Below are 18,987 nucleotides of genomic sequence, written 5' to 3'. Positions count from 1 at the left end.
CTCACCTGGCCCCACCTTACCTGCAGCGGCCGCATCTGTGTGCAATATGTGGTAATTTGCATAATTACGCAAAATGTATGGATAATTGCACATTATGGTGTGAAATGTGAAGCCATTTTATAAAAGTCAGACTCTAGTGTGTTTATTTTAGACTGGTTACTTCCAGCATGATATAGCCTGTCAGTCCTGCAAACGGACCCCTCTGTTGCCGGCCTTGCTTAGCATTTTTTGTGGTATCTTATCTGATGTCATTGAGTAATTTTCCTGCTAATAATATGCTAATGATACCTAGCTGTATGTTCTTATGTGGGGGCTTCGTCAGAATGTTAAACCTATCTGGACTGGGGCCCAGATGCAGGAAATAATCATGCCACTGAATGGAGCCAAAAACGGCTTACTATTTAGGGTAAAGGTAGGCTTGGACAAAATGTTAATTATGCTGGCAAGATTCTTGAAATTCCAAAACTTCAAAATGTGATAAATGCCTCAAATTGCGAATTGTGCAATTTTGTGGAGAGGCATTTTCTGCTTGAACCAGTGTTTTGCTGGTATCTCGTTAGAATTGTTTTTATGTGGGATGCATAAAAAAAGACCTGCAAGAAACCAGAAAACCCCATTTCCATCCGAATGCATAATTTTGCCTTTTTTCATAGAATTTCATGACATTTCAGAGAAAAGTTATCCAAATTTGTGCATCCTTCCTTAAAGGGTAGCGTATAATATGCAGACAATGCACCTGCGTAACCAACGCCTATAGCTACTTCCTTCAGGAAAAGGAAAGAACCTTTGGGTAGCTTTTGATGCATGTTAGATGCTGACATGACCTTTCAGGCCAAGGTCAGCGTTGTGGTACTGCCCTGGACCTGAACAAAATGATACTGCTGATGTGTCTCCAGTATAAAGCTACTATAGTGGGCGGTACCACTGATGCTCGCTTGGGTCATCCTAATGCATTGGTCTTCCTAAAATGTTAATGCACAAATCACAAGTGGCTGAAAATATTGCTTGTGTGAAGATCTGTGGTCTGAGGAGAAGACGCCATGTTTCCTGTAGTTCCAGTGCTCGAAGATAGCTTCACGTTGTCCCTGTAGGGGACAGGGTCACCTTCTGGTTGGCTTGCTTAACCCTTGAGTGGCCACGTGACATAGGCCTGTCATACTTGTATGCATGTTACCATGGTCTAGTCCCCTCGGGCTCTGCTCATCTCTGGAAGCCGGCTCATCAGAGCGCCCTCTTCCAAGCTGTCATCCAAGGGCGAGCCTCGCTCTGCTGTTCACGCTGCTCTCGCCTTCAGTTCTGCTCCATGTCAGATAGGACATGCTTTAAAATCTTCTTAAGGGCGAAGTTGGCAAGTATTGGTTACTAGCGCCTAGAGGATCTTTGAGGGTAAGCAGCGCTGTATAAGTGCACTTGATAAATCCTCCGGTTTATCTTTTTAAATACGTTTCCAGGAAATATATAATTTGTGGGAGAAAGAGGCACATTGCAATGAAGTGAAGCATAGATAACCAGTGTCAGCGGCATCAAAAGGGTTAAATACAACATCTTCCTGGCCCGGCAGTCAACACTGTATTCACAATGACCTCAGCAGACCTGATGTATCCAGTGCTTCATTTGTAAAATAAAAGAATTGTCAGCACCCTTGTCAGGAGTCCACTTGCACCGCCCATTGCTGCTGTCAGCGCTGCCAGCTATAGTATCAACACAGCTACTGCCCAACACAATCCTACAAGTGTGACAATTCTGACTGTTCCAGGTCCCCAAATCTACGAGAATGGCTTTGGCAGGCAGGTATTAGTCATCTTTAATGTATGTTGAATTAATACAGAACTGTTGTTGTGCTAGTCTCCAAACTAGAGAAACAGCCCCACCATGTGGCAGACTGTCATAAGTGCTGGTGTTGCCAATTAAGTACCCGCGCCAAGCACTGGAAAACACCAGCTCAAATTAGGGACTGGATGTATACATTCAAGTCATGTTCAGGGGAGTAACGCAGGCCCTGCAGCCCCTGCGGTGCAAGGGCCCACCAAATCCTTCAGCGGGGGCTCTTTCAGCCTATGGCCATTGAATGTCTGTGAGATATAGGAGACTCGGGCGCTCCTCTCCACATTCTGCCGGGGCTTCCATCATTTTGCGTTACGCCATTGGTAATGTACAGGTGTTCCGACCGTGTGTACAGCTTTATCGCCATTAAAAAGACTCATGCCTTGTATATAATATGCAGATCGCCTGTTTGAATCCCTGCGGAGCCTGCTCGAGCTTTCATCCTTCTGTAGCTGATAAAATGAACACTGTGGTGTCAGATAATGCTAATAGCAAGGAAAGTACCATTAAACAATGCAGTTTTCTATGCGTTATATAAATGCTTGCAAATCCAGACATTACAGAGTGTTTTATCCTTTGCTAGACTAGCTGAAAAAGGCACCGATGGCAGTAGGGCACTGGTCAGGGCACAAACCTGCCTTTTGCATTATTTTCGTATCGACAAAAAGAAAATTCACGTTTTCCCATAGGGTCTCACAGGTTGAAAGTAGGTCCGAGAGAAGCGGAACTATGAATGGCATTTGGCTTGGGAATTAAAGTGTTGTCTACCCACTGTGCATTTGAAGAACATAGTGAAGTTCCAAGGTGGGCAAGAAGAGATGGCAGCCAATGCATGCCGTTTATGGAGCCCTTCAGCTAAACCTGCTTGAGGCCAGATCACCGGGTCTCAGTTTAGGTACCAGCATTTTAGGGACTCTCATTCCCTGCTTCTCACTCTCTTCTTTCCTCCATCATGGTCCCTCTATGCCAGGCTTCTCCAAGGAGTAGCGACTGGTAGCTCTCCAGCTCCCTGTAAGTAGCTTCACCCTATGCAGACCAGCCTGCCAAATAAGAAGCTTTTACTTGGTTGGAATACTATATCTACATCAAAATTGAAAATTGTGTATTCAAGACGAAAATGTGTGTATTATCAGAACTTATAAGCTGATTCTTGGAGAAAATGGTTGAATTTGCAAAACAAATTTAAAACTGATATTTGAGAATCGTGAGGCACTGGGATGACTTATTACTAATATTATTTCCTAGATGCCAAGGGTATGCAGCTAGGTCCTTTTATGCCTTATCCCAGTGCAGGCCTTCAAGCTAGGTAAAGCCTTTACAATACTGCCGCCAGCCCTGCATGATGCGCTCATGGGATCACTGCTGGTAATATTGCATAGGGGGACATCTAATGTAATCTTGTCTGATGTGGTCACTGTTACAACACTAATAATATTAGTAGCTCTGGATGATTTCATTGAATTTAAGTAGCTCTTCTTACAGACCAGTTTGGAGACCCCCCACCCCCTGCCCTCAGAGCTCTGAGGCAACCTTAGAGTGGCATACACAAATGCTCAACATGACATAGATGCTGACAAACTCATGACATCTTTCAGTGTGTGCCTGCAGGTGAATGAGTGTGTGGGTGCCTGCTTTGTGTGTATCCGTGAGTGTGACTGTACCCATAACTTTGCGTGTAAATAAGCCTGAGACCCTACTCTATGGGCATGCCTGTTGCAGCTGTGACTGTGAGATTCCTTGCTGTGAGTGTGCTTGTGAGTGAGCCTGTGAGAGAGCCTGAGAGTGTCCTGGTGAGCGTGTCTGGTCCTTATGTCTATTGTGCATGTAAGTGAAGGAGTAAACGATCTGAAAATGTGCCTGTGAGAGTACGCCTGCTGTGAGTGTGGTTGTGTGTGCTTGTTGCTGGTGTCTTTTTGAGGAAGCCTATGAGTGTCCCTGTGACTGTGCATGTGAAAAATCCTGTAAGTATTACTGTGTGTCAGCCAGTGATAGTACCTGTGAGTGTTTGTGAGGTTGCTTGTTGTGAGTGAGACTGTCTTTGAGCATGAGAGTTTGTCTATGAGTGCATATACCTATGAGTGTGTCTCTATGTGGCCACGGATAGGTCAGCTAAGAGTGTGACTGTGAGTATGCAATAAGGGTGATGCATGTTGTATTGTTTGTAATATAAATAGCACTTTATACCAAGAGCAAAGATCTCAGATTCAATCAATCAATACTTTCTATGGTTTGCAAAAACATCAAAGTACATTAAAACAACAGCAATATGCAATACATCAAAATTCATAGCAAAATGGATTGAAAAGTACGATCATAAATTAGACATACAGATGCATATGCAGTTTGTAAAACCTGGGGAAATAAAATAATTGTATTCCTAGCCTTAAACATATTTCACAAGGACAGAGCATAAAGTGCATACGTGAGTAAAGTACGATATAGTGCAGGAAATAACCAGATGTATAAACATATGGCCCTCACAGGGGCCAAGATAGCACTATTCAAATTTGATTGTAACTTTAAAAACCCAGCACAAAAGTAACTTAATCTAGTGATCATTTAGAAAAAAAACTTCTAGAAATGCTCAAATCTAAAAGAAAAGACAGCAAACTAAATCAAGACCTTATTCCACTTGAACCAGACCCTTAACAGAAACCGACTTACAGCAAATACTAAATGGCTTGAGTTACCAGTTTTTAATACCCTAAAAGCTATTGAATATGTCCTGGTCCGTAAATTCTGGCACACTGGTCGGATCCGCTTGCAGTGAGCACATAGGTACACCGGGCAGGAGAACAAAATGTGTTCCTCCGATTCTGGACCTATGCCACACGCGGGACATGTACCCGGAGACATACCATTACTCCACTTCTTAACAAAACGGTTCAAGCGGTAGATTTGCCAGTCTCTCTCAAGCGGGGGGGGGGGGTGATATTTAGACGCCCATTACTCATGTTCGAAACATAATGATCATAAACAAATGCCCAGTCACAAGACTTTAGAGCTGCAGCAGATAATTTCAGCTTTTTCCTACAGTCCAATTAGACCCAATTTTGTAAGTCACCTAAATACAGACTTTAACCAAGGAACTTTCGATGAGTTTGTCAGACTCATTAATTCCTTTACGGAATTCCTGTAATCAATGAACTCTGGAGTGATCCATAGTTTTAACCAATAGACCAATGGCTTCAGTTTTTCCACATCTGAAATTCTTTTGAGTCCAGTATCAAAAATGATGTGCCAAAAAGCTTTATTATTATTTGTCCTAGCTGCACAGAGTACATCTTGCCAATGTTTGTCTTCCCAATTACTCTTAGCCTTCTCAAGTATCATTTTATAATTATTTCTAGCTTTTGCAATTTCCTGGCGCGAATTTATTTGAATGGCCAGTTGAAGAGCTAGCTTGGATTGTTTACATCCTGGGTTAAACCAAGATTTTGCTTTGACACAGGGGGTCTGCTTATGTATCACCTTTTTGTAAATAAGGGGCCTGAAGTTTAGAGAAGAGTTTGTCGTGGATCTCCAGGATGGGCATTTCATCATCCGTGCACCCTATGAAATCAGTCAAGTATTCAACAAAGCAGTAATACATTTCCGTGAGCAGGTTCGAATTAGACAATACTTGGGGCCATGCAACCCATCGATAGTTGTTGGCTGTCAGAAGAAGCGGTACCTCAGTAAGGTGTAAAGTAGGTTCCGTACTAAAGACATTCCCATGCAAATATGCAATCAGGGGTTATGATCACTGTCAGCACGATTGTCAGTTCTCACGTCATCAAGAAGTGGCCAAAGCCTGAGTTCAACAAGCAATTAGTCAATAATACTCCTACACACCCCCCTGCCAAAGGTGGATGCCATCTCTTGATCAGAACAGGTACGGCCATTACAACCTCTTAGGCCCCTATCTACTACAATTGAAGCTAGCTGAAGGGCTATGTTGGAGAAATAACTCAGTGGTATTCCAGTTAAAGTCAATATGTTCCACTGCTCATCCTCCAGCTCAATCAGAGTACTAATACAAGTTGAGGGCTCAATGGTGGCATTAAAGTGTCCGGTAACAATGCTGCTTCTGATCCAATTTGATGAGCTATCAAGGAGTTCCAAAACAGGAGAATTGTTATTAGTGGGTGCTGATCTCACATACACATTAAATATTACCACATTCAACCCAGAAGAGAAATTGAGGCTAATCCCCATTAGAACATTGGAATGTTGGGAGCTCCATTGAAGGAAATATAGTGCTCCTGGCTTCTAGGCTGGTAAAAGCCCGGAGCGCCAACATTACAATGTTTGTCGTTCGCAGGTATTGCTGTGAACAAAGGCCTCGTGGAACCAGAGGGGATTTAAATCTCCTCGGACTCACTGAGGCCTTAGTTTTATTTGCTAGAACATTCTGGCCGCAAGTGGCGGAATGGTCTAAAGCCTTATAGCCGACCGTAGCTGTGATATCTCGGCCATTAAAGGCCCGCTCCCTTGTTAAAGTTGGAACAGGCCTGTAATGCCCAGTATAGCCCACTACGGCAGGCTATAAGATTGTATTAAATCAGGTGAGTCAACCTTTAACAACAAATGTGCGCAAGGGACAGCATTTTCTACCAATATCAATAACCCTCCTAAGGCACAGCCTAATATTCGGGGTGGTATAGCTTCTACAATATAACAAGTAAAGCCATTAAAATACACCTTATCTGCAGCCCAGTTTCCTTGCAATGCATATATGTCAAAGTTGCATATATAAGTACCCCCACTCAGTGTCACAAAGTTTAGATCTTATAACGGCCAAATTCCAGGATATCGCAGTGAAATCCGCTTTTGTAGAAGAACCTTCTTGGCTCACTGCATCCCTTGCCTTACACTCATTCTGAGTGGTTCCTGCTCGTTTTACCATTTCATACCTCGCAAAACATTCTAAAGCTAGTTCCCCCATCCCCAGCATCGTCGTAAGATTCACATTGGGCTCCTGCGTGTAGCTTCCTCCCCAGCCTGGGTACTCGTCAATGACTACGCCACACATGGGGCTTAGTATAACACATATGTATTAATCTGTGTGTAACTGCGAACTCGACATTCTAAACCTGCACTCCCTTCGCTATGCTCTAACGCTTACATCACAGTTCTATGGAGTCCATTAGGAGCTACAAGGGCTCTGTCATTGCCAATACACATGACACTACCTCTCCCCCTCTGTTAAATAAAAATAAATAAAAAATTGCAAATATATTCACAATCATATCTTTTCAATGTGGCTTCATGGCGTTTTTATCACATGTCCTGACCGTGTCTTCGGAACCTGAGGACAGGCAGTAGAAATGTCCCTGACCTGCATTGGTGATGTAGGAATGACAGCAGTCAGGGGGCTTTCACTTGTCCTTTCAGATCCAGTCTCTACATTGAGATCAGTGCCTGACGAGCCACATGATGGAAATACGAGGAATCTCGCATAATGGACTTCCCAGGACATTGGGCACCAAGAGCTCAGCATTGAAGGGAGCATCAGATTTTTGTTTTTTGTGCTGACGAACAAGCACTCGATCTTCTCTAGTGAACGTATTGTCTTTTGCATGTCGGCATAGGGCTTCATTTTCCTTTTACGATCCAAGTCTTCCTCAGTATTTGATCTTCTGTTGATCAATTGAGACAACTTGATTGTCATCACTCTCCCAAACATCATGGTTGCAGGGCTTTCACCTGTGGTTGAGTGAGGGGATGAAGGGTAAGCTCAAAGAGTAGAATTCAAAACAGATTTAAGGTCAAGCTTTTCCAATACAGTACGCTGAACAGCTTTCTTAAAAGTACTCATGAAACGTTTAACAAGGCTATTGGCCGGGCGGGACCAAAGAGGTGTACTCTTCCGATGCTTCACATTAAGATGACTGAGAAAGTCTCTGAATTCTCTACTGTTGATGGGGGGACCATTTCCTGATTTTAAGTTCCCCGGAACACCCCATGTCATGAAGATGCCATCTAGTCTGTCATAGACTCTTTCTTGAGTGATTGATGAGAGATCTTCTAGCAATGGAAAACAGGAGTATTCATCAACAATCACCATCAGGTGATGTCTATTGTCGAGAGGACTGAAAAAGTGAGCAGCAATTCTTTCCCATGCATGATTTGGCAAATCGGAGATGTATAAGGTGTGTTGAGTGGTTTTCGATGAAAGGCAGTTGCACAAATGTCAGACCTTCAATTCTCTTTCAACTCTCTTGTCAAGATGAGGAAACCAGACTCTTTGGTGGCTACGATTCCACAATGTCCTTCATCGCTACTTCAATTATCTGTTATCACAGACTCTCTGGAATAACAATCCTTGAACCTCTAAGGATAATGCCATCTTGAGTAACGAACAGTTCATTTTTAAATTTCTAATATTCACTGTCACTTGTAAGAGGTTGAGGATGCTGATACCAAGACTGTTGTGTAATAGTGTCTTTCACTTTTGATGTATCACTATCTTGACTCATGACAGTGAGAATTTGTTCCAAGAAAATGGCACCGGTGTGCTTGATTTCAAAATGAAATTTATGTATCCTTCAGCTGTCTTGGAGGGGTTGCCAGGGCACTGTAGAGGCACTCATGAGAAGTAGTTGGCAGGGTTTTGAGCAATCCGTTTAAGGTGCACAATGGTGTAGTTGTATTCTGGTAATCGTAGACCCCAACGTTCAATGCGAGGAGGCATCTTTGGATTACCAAAGATGGTCAACAATGCTTGATGAACTGTCACACATGTGAAAGGCTTCCGATATAAGAATACGTGGAAAGGTTCACAATACCACACCACTGCTGAGCCTTCTTTCTCAGGTTGTGAATAAGCACATTCAGTTTGGGACAAACTTTTGCTTGCATATGCCACAATATGTCTTGGAGCATTTGGGTGTCCGCTGTGCTGCGCAAGGATTGCGCCTAACCTGACAGGGCTAGCGTCTACAATAACCTGGGCAAGAAGCTTTGGATCAAAGACGACCATTCCAATAGCGTTCTCAATAGCTTGTTTGATTTTTTGGAATCTTTGCTCGCATTCATGTGACTAATGAGATGAAACACTCTTTTTTGTCAAATCTCTAAATGGCGCACTAACACTGCAATGTCTCGTGTATATCTTGAACAGTAGCTGGTCATGCCAAGGAATGAACGTAACATTGAAACATCTTGTGGGGAACGGGCAGTTGACAATGCTTGCAGTTTAGCTGGATCGTGTGTCATGCCCCCATCAGAAAAGATGTGGCCAAAATATTTTAGCTTGTCTTATGGAACTCACATTTCTCACCATTCAAAGTTAATCCTGCATCAGCGAACAAACAGCACACTTGCGTGAAAACTTTATCGTGCTCCTTATGTGCCGCTGTGAAAACCAATATGTCTGCAGTATAATTGAAAACATTCATGACAGGCTGTATGATACGTCAAATGACATCTTGAAACTGCTGATCAGCTGATGACACACTGAAACTTAGGGCCATATGTAGGTAGCCTCACATTTACCGATTCATAAATACCGAATTTTACCGATTCGGTATTTATGAATCGGTAAATGTGATGTAGGTAATGATTCAGTAAAGTTTACCGAATCGGAAAAATTCGGAAATTATGAATCGGTATTTACCGATTCGGTAATGAGGCATACCTTCCCATTGATTCCTATGGGCCTGGAGGCCCATAGGAATCAATGGGAAGGTATGCCTCATTACCGATTCGGTAAATATCGATTCGGTAATGGGGGGAGCATATACAAGGGTGGCAGGGTGTCACATTGACACCCTGTTGCACCCCTGAATGTGTGCACATGTGGCGCACATACATGCCCTAAGGGCATGTATGTCTGCCACATGGCACTCTTAAATCTGCAAAATATTGCTTTTTGCAAGGTATTCGTTATTTATCACCAACCTGTATTTGGTGGTAAATAACGAATTTCTAATACTAATTTTCACTCTTTAGAGAGCTCCCTACATCTGATTTCTGGATTCGGTATTTACCGAATCGGTATTTTACCGATTTCTTAATTTCCGATTCGGTAAATACCGAATCCAGAAATCAGCCCCCTACATAGCAAATGCCTAAATACCGGTCGGTAACGGGATATTTACCGAATTTCGGCCGTTACCGACCGGTATTTGGCTTCCTACATGAGGCCCGTAGTCTTTTGTAACGGAACAGACCAATATGTGTCGACAAGTTTGTAATGTACCTGGAGTTCTCCTTGAGTTCCAACGGAGGATATCCTTTATTCAAATCAAGGCGAGAGAATACCTTCCCACCATTCAATTGTCTTAAAGTGTCGGCAATGTATGAACCTGGATGTCGATCTCTTTCAATTGCCTTGCTCGCTTGAAGCATAGCCACGCAGATGAGTACAGCTCCTTCACTGTATTTTTTAAGTACTACCGCTATGGGAGAAACCCAGGGCATTGGATCAGTGGAACGCTCAATGATATCATGCTTGAATAAGGATGCAAGTAGTTTTTCAACAGCTTCCTGTAAATGAAATGCAAGTTGTCTGTGTCTTTGAGCAATAGGACGGACGTCCTCATTATTGTGTAATTGTACTTTCATAGTCTTGAGTTTTCCAAACCCATGAAGTAACAAAGGGAACTGATTCACTCTTTCATGATGAGCATACGGGTAATAGTTCACTGATATCAGTCCCATATCAGCAGCTGTGCTGAAGCTGATTAAACAGGCACTTGACATCGTACCTTGAAATACATGAATGAGTGCTTGTACTTTTTTTTACTTGTGTTTCATTGTTTCTACAAATGAACCTTGACTTTTTAATCGCATCAATGCAGCCCATGTATACACTTTAGTTTTCAATGACGTAAGTCGGGGCAATGGAGATAGTTGATTGTGTTTCTTCTTGGGCATAATGTTTATCGACACACCAATGTCGATAATAAAAGGTATTTAGCAACCATTGACTTTTACTGTAATATTCGCACAATGTTTGAATGACTTTGGTGCTTTGTCATCTCGACTTTTCTTTGGCCAGCAGTTTTCCTCATATGTTGTCCAACACATGCAAGTTTCTCTGAAGTAAACATCGACATTACACCACCATCTTCTTCACTTTCACTTGACACTGATAGTGAAGAACTGTTTGCCGATGATTTAGATGACGATTAACTTCGTTTGGTGATGATTTGCCTCAGCTTGTGTGGTCGCTTGGCCTTGTTGGCGTAAGTCACTTCTGGAATGTTTGGGCAGCCATTTTTTTTTGGGACATGACACACTTACTTTTTCCTTCACCTTTCAGACTATTACAAAATGGTTCTTCTTCCCACAGCCTTTGTAGATCTGGCCAGTGGTGGGATAGTTACCTTCGTGTGGAAATGAAAATCCACACCTGAAGCACATCTTCTTTTTCAGTGGAGACATTCTCTTGCCTTGTGCTATGGGCTATTTTTCACATTCATGACTTGCACACTCTTGGCACCTCTGGCCTCCAGGTTAGCAGCTTGTTGATCAGCATTATTTTCAGCTCTGGCAGCCATGAAAACTCACTCCAGACTAAGAGTTTTTCTCAGCATTTGTCGTCTGAATGAATCTGACAAGCATATGTCAGTAACTCTGAGACAGATAGCTTCCTCATCATTAAATTAATTGAGGTTACTGTCTTTGATGCATGTGTCCAGTCTCTGAACAAATTTGTCGATGGGTTCACCAACTTTCTGTCATTCTTTTGTTTTTTTTAAATTTCTGTTTTTTATTTGCAAAAAAGAAAAACAAAGGAACAATGTGGTCTGTCATTAGGCATTAGAGTCACTATAGCACCGGTTACAGGTATGAACAGCATAAATCAGTAAAGCGTGTATATTATTTGACATTAGAGTCCGTTCAGTCCATGTTTCCAAAGACGGAGCGGCGGGCCTGTGGAGGCTCACATATGTCCCCCCTGTATTCGTTCCACTTTGACCACACCTCCCCCCACTTTCGGGGGCACCCCCGCGCCGTGTACACAGCTTTCTCTTGCAGCATACACCAGTCCATGTCCCTTTGCCATTCGGCCAGTTTCTGCAGTGTGGATGCACCCCAAAGGCGGGCTATGTTTCGTTTTGCTACCATTTGCCCACAGTTTCCCTTTCGCAGGTAAGTCCGTGGGTTCCCAGATGTTCAGGAGGCATCTTTTGGCCTCTGGGCGTAAGTTCACCTCCCATACCTCTTGCATGCAAGACACCACACGCCTCCAATACCTCTGCACCCTCGGGCACTCCCACAGTATATGGAAGAAAGAGCCAGCTACACCGCATCCCCGTCTACAGCGCCCCTCCCCCCCCCCGTCCCCTGCAGTCTAGTGCAAGAGATATACACTCTATGCAGTATTTTGAGCTGTATGAGCCAGAGTCTGGCCGAAATCGCCACTTCTCTCGGGGAAGCCAGCGCTTCCACCCACTCCTCCTCATCGATCTCCAGTCCATCCGCCACCCATTTCTCTTTAAGGGCTCCAAGGGGATCAGGGGGATTATTGATAAGCTTCTTATATGTAAGTGAAATGGCATGTTCGGGCAAGTATCCGTCGAGCAACCTGTCCTCCAGAGGGGAGGCCTGGGGGGGCTTGGACCCCGGTGGGATGTTGGCTTGAAGGGAGAGCCTAATCTGCAGATATCGGAAATATTCCGTGTGCGCTAAATCATAAGTTTCCTGCAGGTAAGCAAAGGATCTGACCCCCTTGGGCCCCCACAAGTCCTTGATCTGGGAGATACCAATAAGGTCCCAACTACGATATCCCCTCGTGCGACCCAGGCTGCCCAGTCTCTCCGACGCCCACAGTGGAGTGGCCATCGTCAGAGTGTTGGACCAACCGAGCTGTCTGTGGGCCGCGTGCCATATTTGCACCGAGTGTTTAGTCGGCCCCGTGAGCTGATGTTTCCCCGGTTTAGAGTAGAGTGCGATTTCATAGTTCCCACCCGGGAGTAACCACCTATCCATTCCGTAACCTTGGTCATTACCGTCCCTATACGTCCCCTGGTTGATTGCCGCCAAGTGGGCGGCCCAGTAGTATTTGTGGATATTCGGGAGGGCTATCCCTCCGTCATACCATCCCAGTGTGAGCTTGTGCAGCGCTATCCGAGGTGTACCTGCCCATAGGAGGGATCGCTGTGCCGCCTCTATAGCCACAAAATAAGAATTCGGCACTAAGTCTGGGTAGTTTTGCAGGGCATAGAGAAACCGGGGAAAGGCCATCATTTTGAAAAGGGCTGCACGGCACAGCAGGGATAATGGAAGTTTCTGCCAAGTGGCGGAGTCCCGTTGGAGCCGTCTCAAGGGCGGCAGTAGATTTTGTTCATAGGTAAATGTCTTGTCCAGTGAGACAAAGACTCAGAGGTAACGGAATCCGCCCTCTGCAATTGTGAGTAGGTAGTTGCTGGGAAGTCTAGGGGGGCTGCCATGGAGGACATAGAGTAAGGACTTGCCCCAGTTGATGCGGAACCCCGAGTTTTTCCCGAAGCTCGCAAAAATATCCATGGAACGTTCTGTCATTCTTGACTGAAAAATTACCTGTTGTAATCTAAATTTGGCATTGGATTAAACTTGAGCTTCAAGGCTGGTATGATTTGACAGTATGTAATTTCTTCAGCTCGCAGCATTTTCTTTATGATTTCTTTTACACCTTCACCAGCAAGATTCATAAGGTATTTGATAATCGCCTTGTTATCTGCTTCTTCTATCACATGAATGAAATCACATGTTTTTATCCAGGCAGTCCATCTGTCACCAATATTCAGCTTTTTGGCGTTATCGAATGGTGATGGTGGTTTCAATAAGGCGGCGGAATTGTAAACATTGGTGGAACTTACAGATATAGAGAGTCATGTTATTTTTGGTGATCTTGTTTATGCAAACCATCTCTGAGGCCTTGCGACACACTGGCCTCTGGGTCATCTTTGAAATTTGCAGGAAATGTGACCTCTTTCTTGGTGTCCTTTAGAAAAGCAAACTTACTTGATTATGATTGCTGCTCTTGACTTCTGATGTTTGGAGACCTCTGAAGTTGTTCTGAGCTCCACTCAGCAGCTTTGGTGGTGCACTGCTTCGTTTATAAATTGTTATGCAACGAATACCCCGGGAACTTCCTCTGGGGCTACCCCACCCAGCTCTGTGGTATGATGACTCTCTTTACTTAGTTCTGGTAACCAGATGACTGTTTCTTGTATTTGGTTCACTTTGCTTTTAGGCGTCTCTGTTCTATGATCTCTGCCTCACAGCGCTGCTGATGACGGCGTTATCTTGCACTTTGCTGCTCTTTCAAAACCTGGTTAAAATCGCCTTTGGCATTATCACTCCGTATAATTTATAGCTTTAGGTTGATTGTAGTTTGACATGCTTGGGAGGCATCGGGGTGCTGTGATATGTTATGCTATATTATGTTATGTTATGTTATTTTGTTAAGGAAAGTGAGTCACCCGTAAGTGTAGCCAAGCGCTACGTGAGATCTGAGCCGTCCTCTAATAATGGTGTTGTAAACTGGTAGCTGCACATATGGATGCGTGTGCTTGCTGTGTGTGCCCGTGTGAGTTTGCCTAGGAGGGTTTATTCTGTAAGCCTGTAGGTGCTTCTATGTTTTACTGTGAGTGAGCTTTGTGTCTGGAAACTGGGCTGGGCTACGTGCATTGCACCAGTTAATGAACAATTTTGCAAAAGTGAATAGGCTTGGCCAAAATTTCTATCCCGCCGGCGTAATCCTGTATAACTGTTGAAATTTTATATTACACTTATGCGAAATTCCTGAAATTACGCCACATGTTGTAATTGTGTTGTGCTTGCAGCAAAATTGTAGTGCAGGAGCACAGGAAAAACACAACTGACCAGAACGTGACTGGCTGTTATTCTCAGTGCAAAATGCATCCATGAGTCTAAAATGCAGACGAAGATGGATTTTGCACTATAATGTAGTACATTTGGAACAGTTTTACATAATTTTTGTGGAATTTGCATAATTATGCAGAAGCAAGTTACAGGAATTTCACACACCACTAAAATAGTTTCACTAGGATTGGCAGGAAAATAAGTTATGCAAAAGTATTATTTGAGTCTACTCAAATGTTGTTCTTCCATTGAGCAGTCAGTACAAATTAAATTTGGCAGTGGTTGTTCGGTGCAAAAACAGCAGCTCATCAGTGAAAAACTACTGAGTCACTGATACAAAGCCTAACATCTGGACCCAGAGGGAATAAATGCTGAGATTTAGAGAGGACTTTTGTGACTGTGGGACTGTGTAAGTGAACTTTTGGTATCAGTGCTAACTCAGTCCTGTATATTGTAGTTTCTTCAAGGGGGAAGGAAGCACAGTAGGATCTATTTACAAAAGTATTTTAGAATAGGTAAAGTAGTTCTCTTTTACATACGGTCATATTCCTTTGTGAATTGGACTCAAAATATCTATAAACCAAATAAAATATATATAAAACAAAAGTTATAAAATGAATGAAAATGTGGCTATTCAGGGAGCATTCAAATATAAATAACTTTTACTAGCGGAGAGTTTGACATGTAAGAACCGATCTACAAAGGCTTGTAAGAATATATGAAACATACTCCTGTAATACAACTTCTTGTTCTCATAAATGCTTTTGTGAATCGTCCCCATTTAGTTTAGGAGCCAGAGTTGTCCTTTGTGTTAGTAAGCAACGGTTTCAGAACTCTTGTGCGAGAGTAGGTGCAGAAGCACATGTTGCAGCATGGCTTCTGGCATGTAGAGTTGGCCAAGTAGATCTTCACGCAGGTCGATTTATTGAAAGGGATTGATGTGGAATCATCTCCTGGAAGAGTGCAGGAAAAAACAATTACACAGCATCTACTGGGTGAACAGTAATGTAGAACAAATGGTAATGCTTGAATTCTCACGATTGACTTGCTTCTGTCTCCAGGAGAGTGCGTCTGCTATGAAGGATACATGAAAGACCCGGTGCACAAGAACCTATGTATCCGGAACGAGTGGGGAACCAACCAAGGGTAAGTCTGATCTACTTGCCCTTTCTAGTGGTAAATCTGATTTGCCCATCCCAATCAAGATTAGTGTGACCTACTTACCTAAACCAAAAGTAAGTCTGATGTACTATCTTGATTAGGTCTAACCACGGAAAACACCAAGATCTGTCTAACCCATCAGTCTGTCATTTCAGTACAGTTAGCTCAGATCTCGAAATCCATAGTCAGGGATAAATACGGCCTTCTCAACCCAAACAGGGGCAGGTCTAGCAGGCTCATATCAACCAGGGGTAAGTCTGTCTATTCATTTAATTCATTTATTTCTTTGAAAAGTGCAGTCACCTGAGGGCATCATGGCACATGGAGGAGCAAATGCTAAAAGGATAGGGACACACAGGGAAGTGAAAATACAAAGTAGAACAGGTAGGTTTTCAACTTTTTTTTGTAAAAATACAAAATTAGAAGTCTACCAATGGTCAACAGGAAGGGAGTTGTGACGCTTAGAGTTTAAAATACTCAAAGATATTGCCCTAAATCCTTCATTGTTGTATTGAAGGATCCTAAGCAAAAATAGGGAGCTTGATCTAAGAGATCTGGTAGGGACATGAAGTGACATAAAAGAGACAGTAGCTTAGGCCTAGTATAATATTAGGTGTGATGCACCAGGTCATAGAACTTCAAAAGGAATATTCTGTTTGATAGGCTGCCAGTGAAGTGACCGATGAGCAGATATACATGCTCAAATTTGTAAAGGGGTTAGTTTGACATACTCATCCCAACAAGTGGTAAGAATGACCTACTCGCCCCAGATAATGACTAGTTTTACCCTAAACTAGAGGATAAGTTTAACCTACTCATCACAGTTAGTGCTACGTCTGATCTACTCATCCCGTCCAGGATATAGTATGATATGCTCATTTCATCTAGCGGTAAGTCTGACCTACTAAATCAACCCTGGGTAAATCTGACCTACTTACCCTAGACAGTAGATAAGCCAAACCTACTCATCATTCCTACGGGCAAGTGTGGCCCATTGACATCAACCAGGGGTACATTTGGCCTATTTACTCTTAACAGGTGTAAGTCTGGCCTACTCATCACAACTAAGGGTAAGTCTAACTCTTAAGTCTAACTCTTAAAGCACACTAGAGTTGGTCTCATCTTTCACTGTTTTTTTGACAGGTAATTCCTGAGTTCTCCCAAGTGACATGCTTCTGTCTCCTCAACCTAATCATGGCAGGTCTAACTTATCCAGTCAAACCAGATAAGTAGTTTCCCAATCCAACCAAAGTAAAGAAGACCGAAAAATTCCAGCAAGATAAGTCTGAGTTTTTCATTTCAGCCAGGTTATGTCTGACTTACTCAATCAGGGATAAGCGTAAGCCACTCAATGCACCCATCTGCCTAGCAGTTGGTAAACTTGACCTGTCACATCTAAGTTTAAACGTTATCGATCTATCTTAGCCAGCGACAAGTTGCACCTTAAACTCAGCCATGTATAAGCCAGTCTCCATAACCTAATTAGCAGTAAGGCAGTCAAGGCAATCCAAGCTAGGCTCATATAAAAAAGTATTTGTTTATCTATCTAGGGGTGCTATATTCATGCGATAAATTATCCACTGCCTTACATTTAAGGCTATTGAAAATCACTGAAGTGTTCCTTTAAAAGGTCATTGAATACCAAGGTGACATGCAATGTCCTTTCCCAGTAGAACTCTGTCACACTCTTTCCAGTTCATCCTTTTCATTTTATGAGTCTTGTCAAACCGATTCTTGTATTCTCCTGGTGCTTGGCAATTCTTTTAGACAATCCCCTTCCCTGCTTTGTCTCTCTCCCCACTTCAACCACGTAGGATTTAGTTTGAATCCTTCTAGTCTCCTTTTCAGATTTACAAAAGGCGTCACTCCTGTAACACTCTTCAGTGTAGTCCTGTAAAATAGGCTCATGTGGTGTAATTTTCAATGATCTTTTCAACTCCATGTCTCTGAGGGTGTCCTCCGGGAGGTGCACTGATCTTTGTCAACCCAGACTGAGGAAACTCAGTTACGAAAGAATAGAAAACATACAAGGGATCCACTCTTGATGTTCGATCTGCTCACAATGTATAAAAAAAACTACACTTTAAGAGTAGTACTTAGCGAAAATGGTGCAGATGGGGCAGTGCTCTCCGGTGCATGAAAATATACATGATTCTAACAAATTCATTAAAAATAACAACGGTTGCCTAGAAATTATTGTCAAGAATCTGTTTTTGGGTAATGGTATTCCAACAGGCCAATCATAAAACAATCCCCAGCTTTAGTTTCAACTCTATGGGACAGATTTACAAGAAGGTGCCGCAGCCTGGCACCGCAGGCCCTTTGGCTGCACCACGCTGCGGCACTTTCAGAGCACAGGAATGTGGCATATGTACAATAATATGTGGTATTCGTGTGCTCTCCCCAGTGCTGGCGCACAAACAGCTGCCATGTGCTGGCACAGGCACCCTTGCACCATGGTGCAAGGATGCCTGCATCATGGGGAGATTGTTTTTGTGCAGGAAGGGGCACCTTCCTGCACAAAAACAATCACTACAGGCATTTTCCTCTTTTAATGTGTGCTGTAGAATGCAGCTCACATTGAAAGAGGAAAAAAACGAGGAGAAATGAAAACATTTCTCCTAGTTGCGCCTCGCTACACCACCCCTAGGGTGGCGTAGCATACTGATGCATTTCCAGGTTTACGAATCCTCATAAATCTGGAAATGTGTCTGGTTCCATGGGTGTTGCGTGGGAACACCCACAGCAACACCCATGGAAGCCACTTTCACGCAAAGTGCTGCGTGTAAAGGGACCGTATTTACAAGGACAGGAAAAGCCAAGCAGGGTGGCTTTTCCTGTCCTTGTGAATATGGAGCAGTGACGTACTGGCAGCGCAAGGGGCTTATAAATCTGCCCTTTGGTGCTTAAGTCAGGTGGTGTCATCATGACATTGCAGCCATCTGTCTATAAACATAAGATGTACAACTTATGTACACTTTTATAAGTGATTGTGTTCAATCTGATTTGGAGATGTAAGTGTAATTGGTTGATACTCTTTTTACAAATTTATCCAGTGGAACCATTGTTTTCTATTTACGCATCCTAATACAGCGGGGGCACAGAGGCAAAGTGCTTCCCCCATTTGTGTGAGGCCACACTCTATTTAAATGAGGGAACGCCTTCTTAAGGTAGAGTCAGTTCTACATGTGCCCCGCCCGC

General features: G+C 43.2%; 1 protein-coding gene across 2 annotated transcripts in view; it reads left to right on the top strand.

Annotated features, from left to right (window-relative positions):
• Positions 1-18,987, top strand: part of ASTN1 (astrotactin 1) — a 636,055-nt gene that overhangs the window by 374,711 nt on the left and 242,357 nt on the right. For both annotated transcript variants that reach the window (XM_085601605.1, XM_085601604.1), the window contains one exon: positions 15,687-15,771. In XM_085601605.1, coding sequence (XP_085457731.1) covers positions 15,687-15,771 — 85 coding nt within the window. The remainder of the gene's footprint in view (positions 1-15,686; positions 15,772-18,987) is intronic.

The sequence above is a fragment of the Triturus cristatus genome, chromosome 4_2, assembly GCF_964204655.1.
Source record: "Triturus cristatus chromosome 4_2, aTriCri1.1, whole genome shotgun sequence".
NCBI classification, from domain to species: Eukaryota; Metazoa; Chordata; class Amphibia; order Caudata; family Salamandridae; genus Triturus; species Triturus cristatus.
The sequence above is the reverse complement of the archived record's forward strand: the minus strand, read 5'-3'. Positions and strand labels throughout refer to the sequence as shown.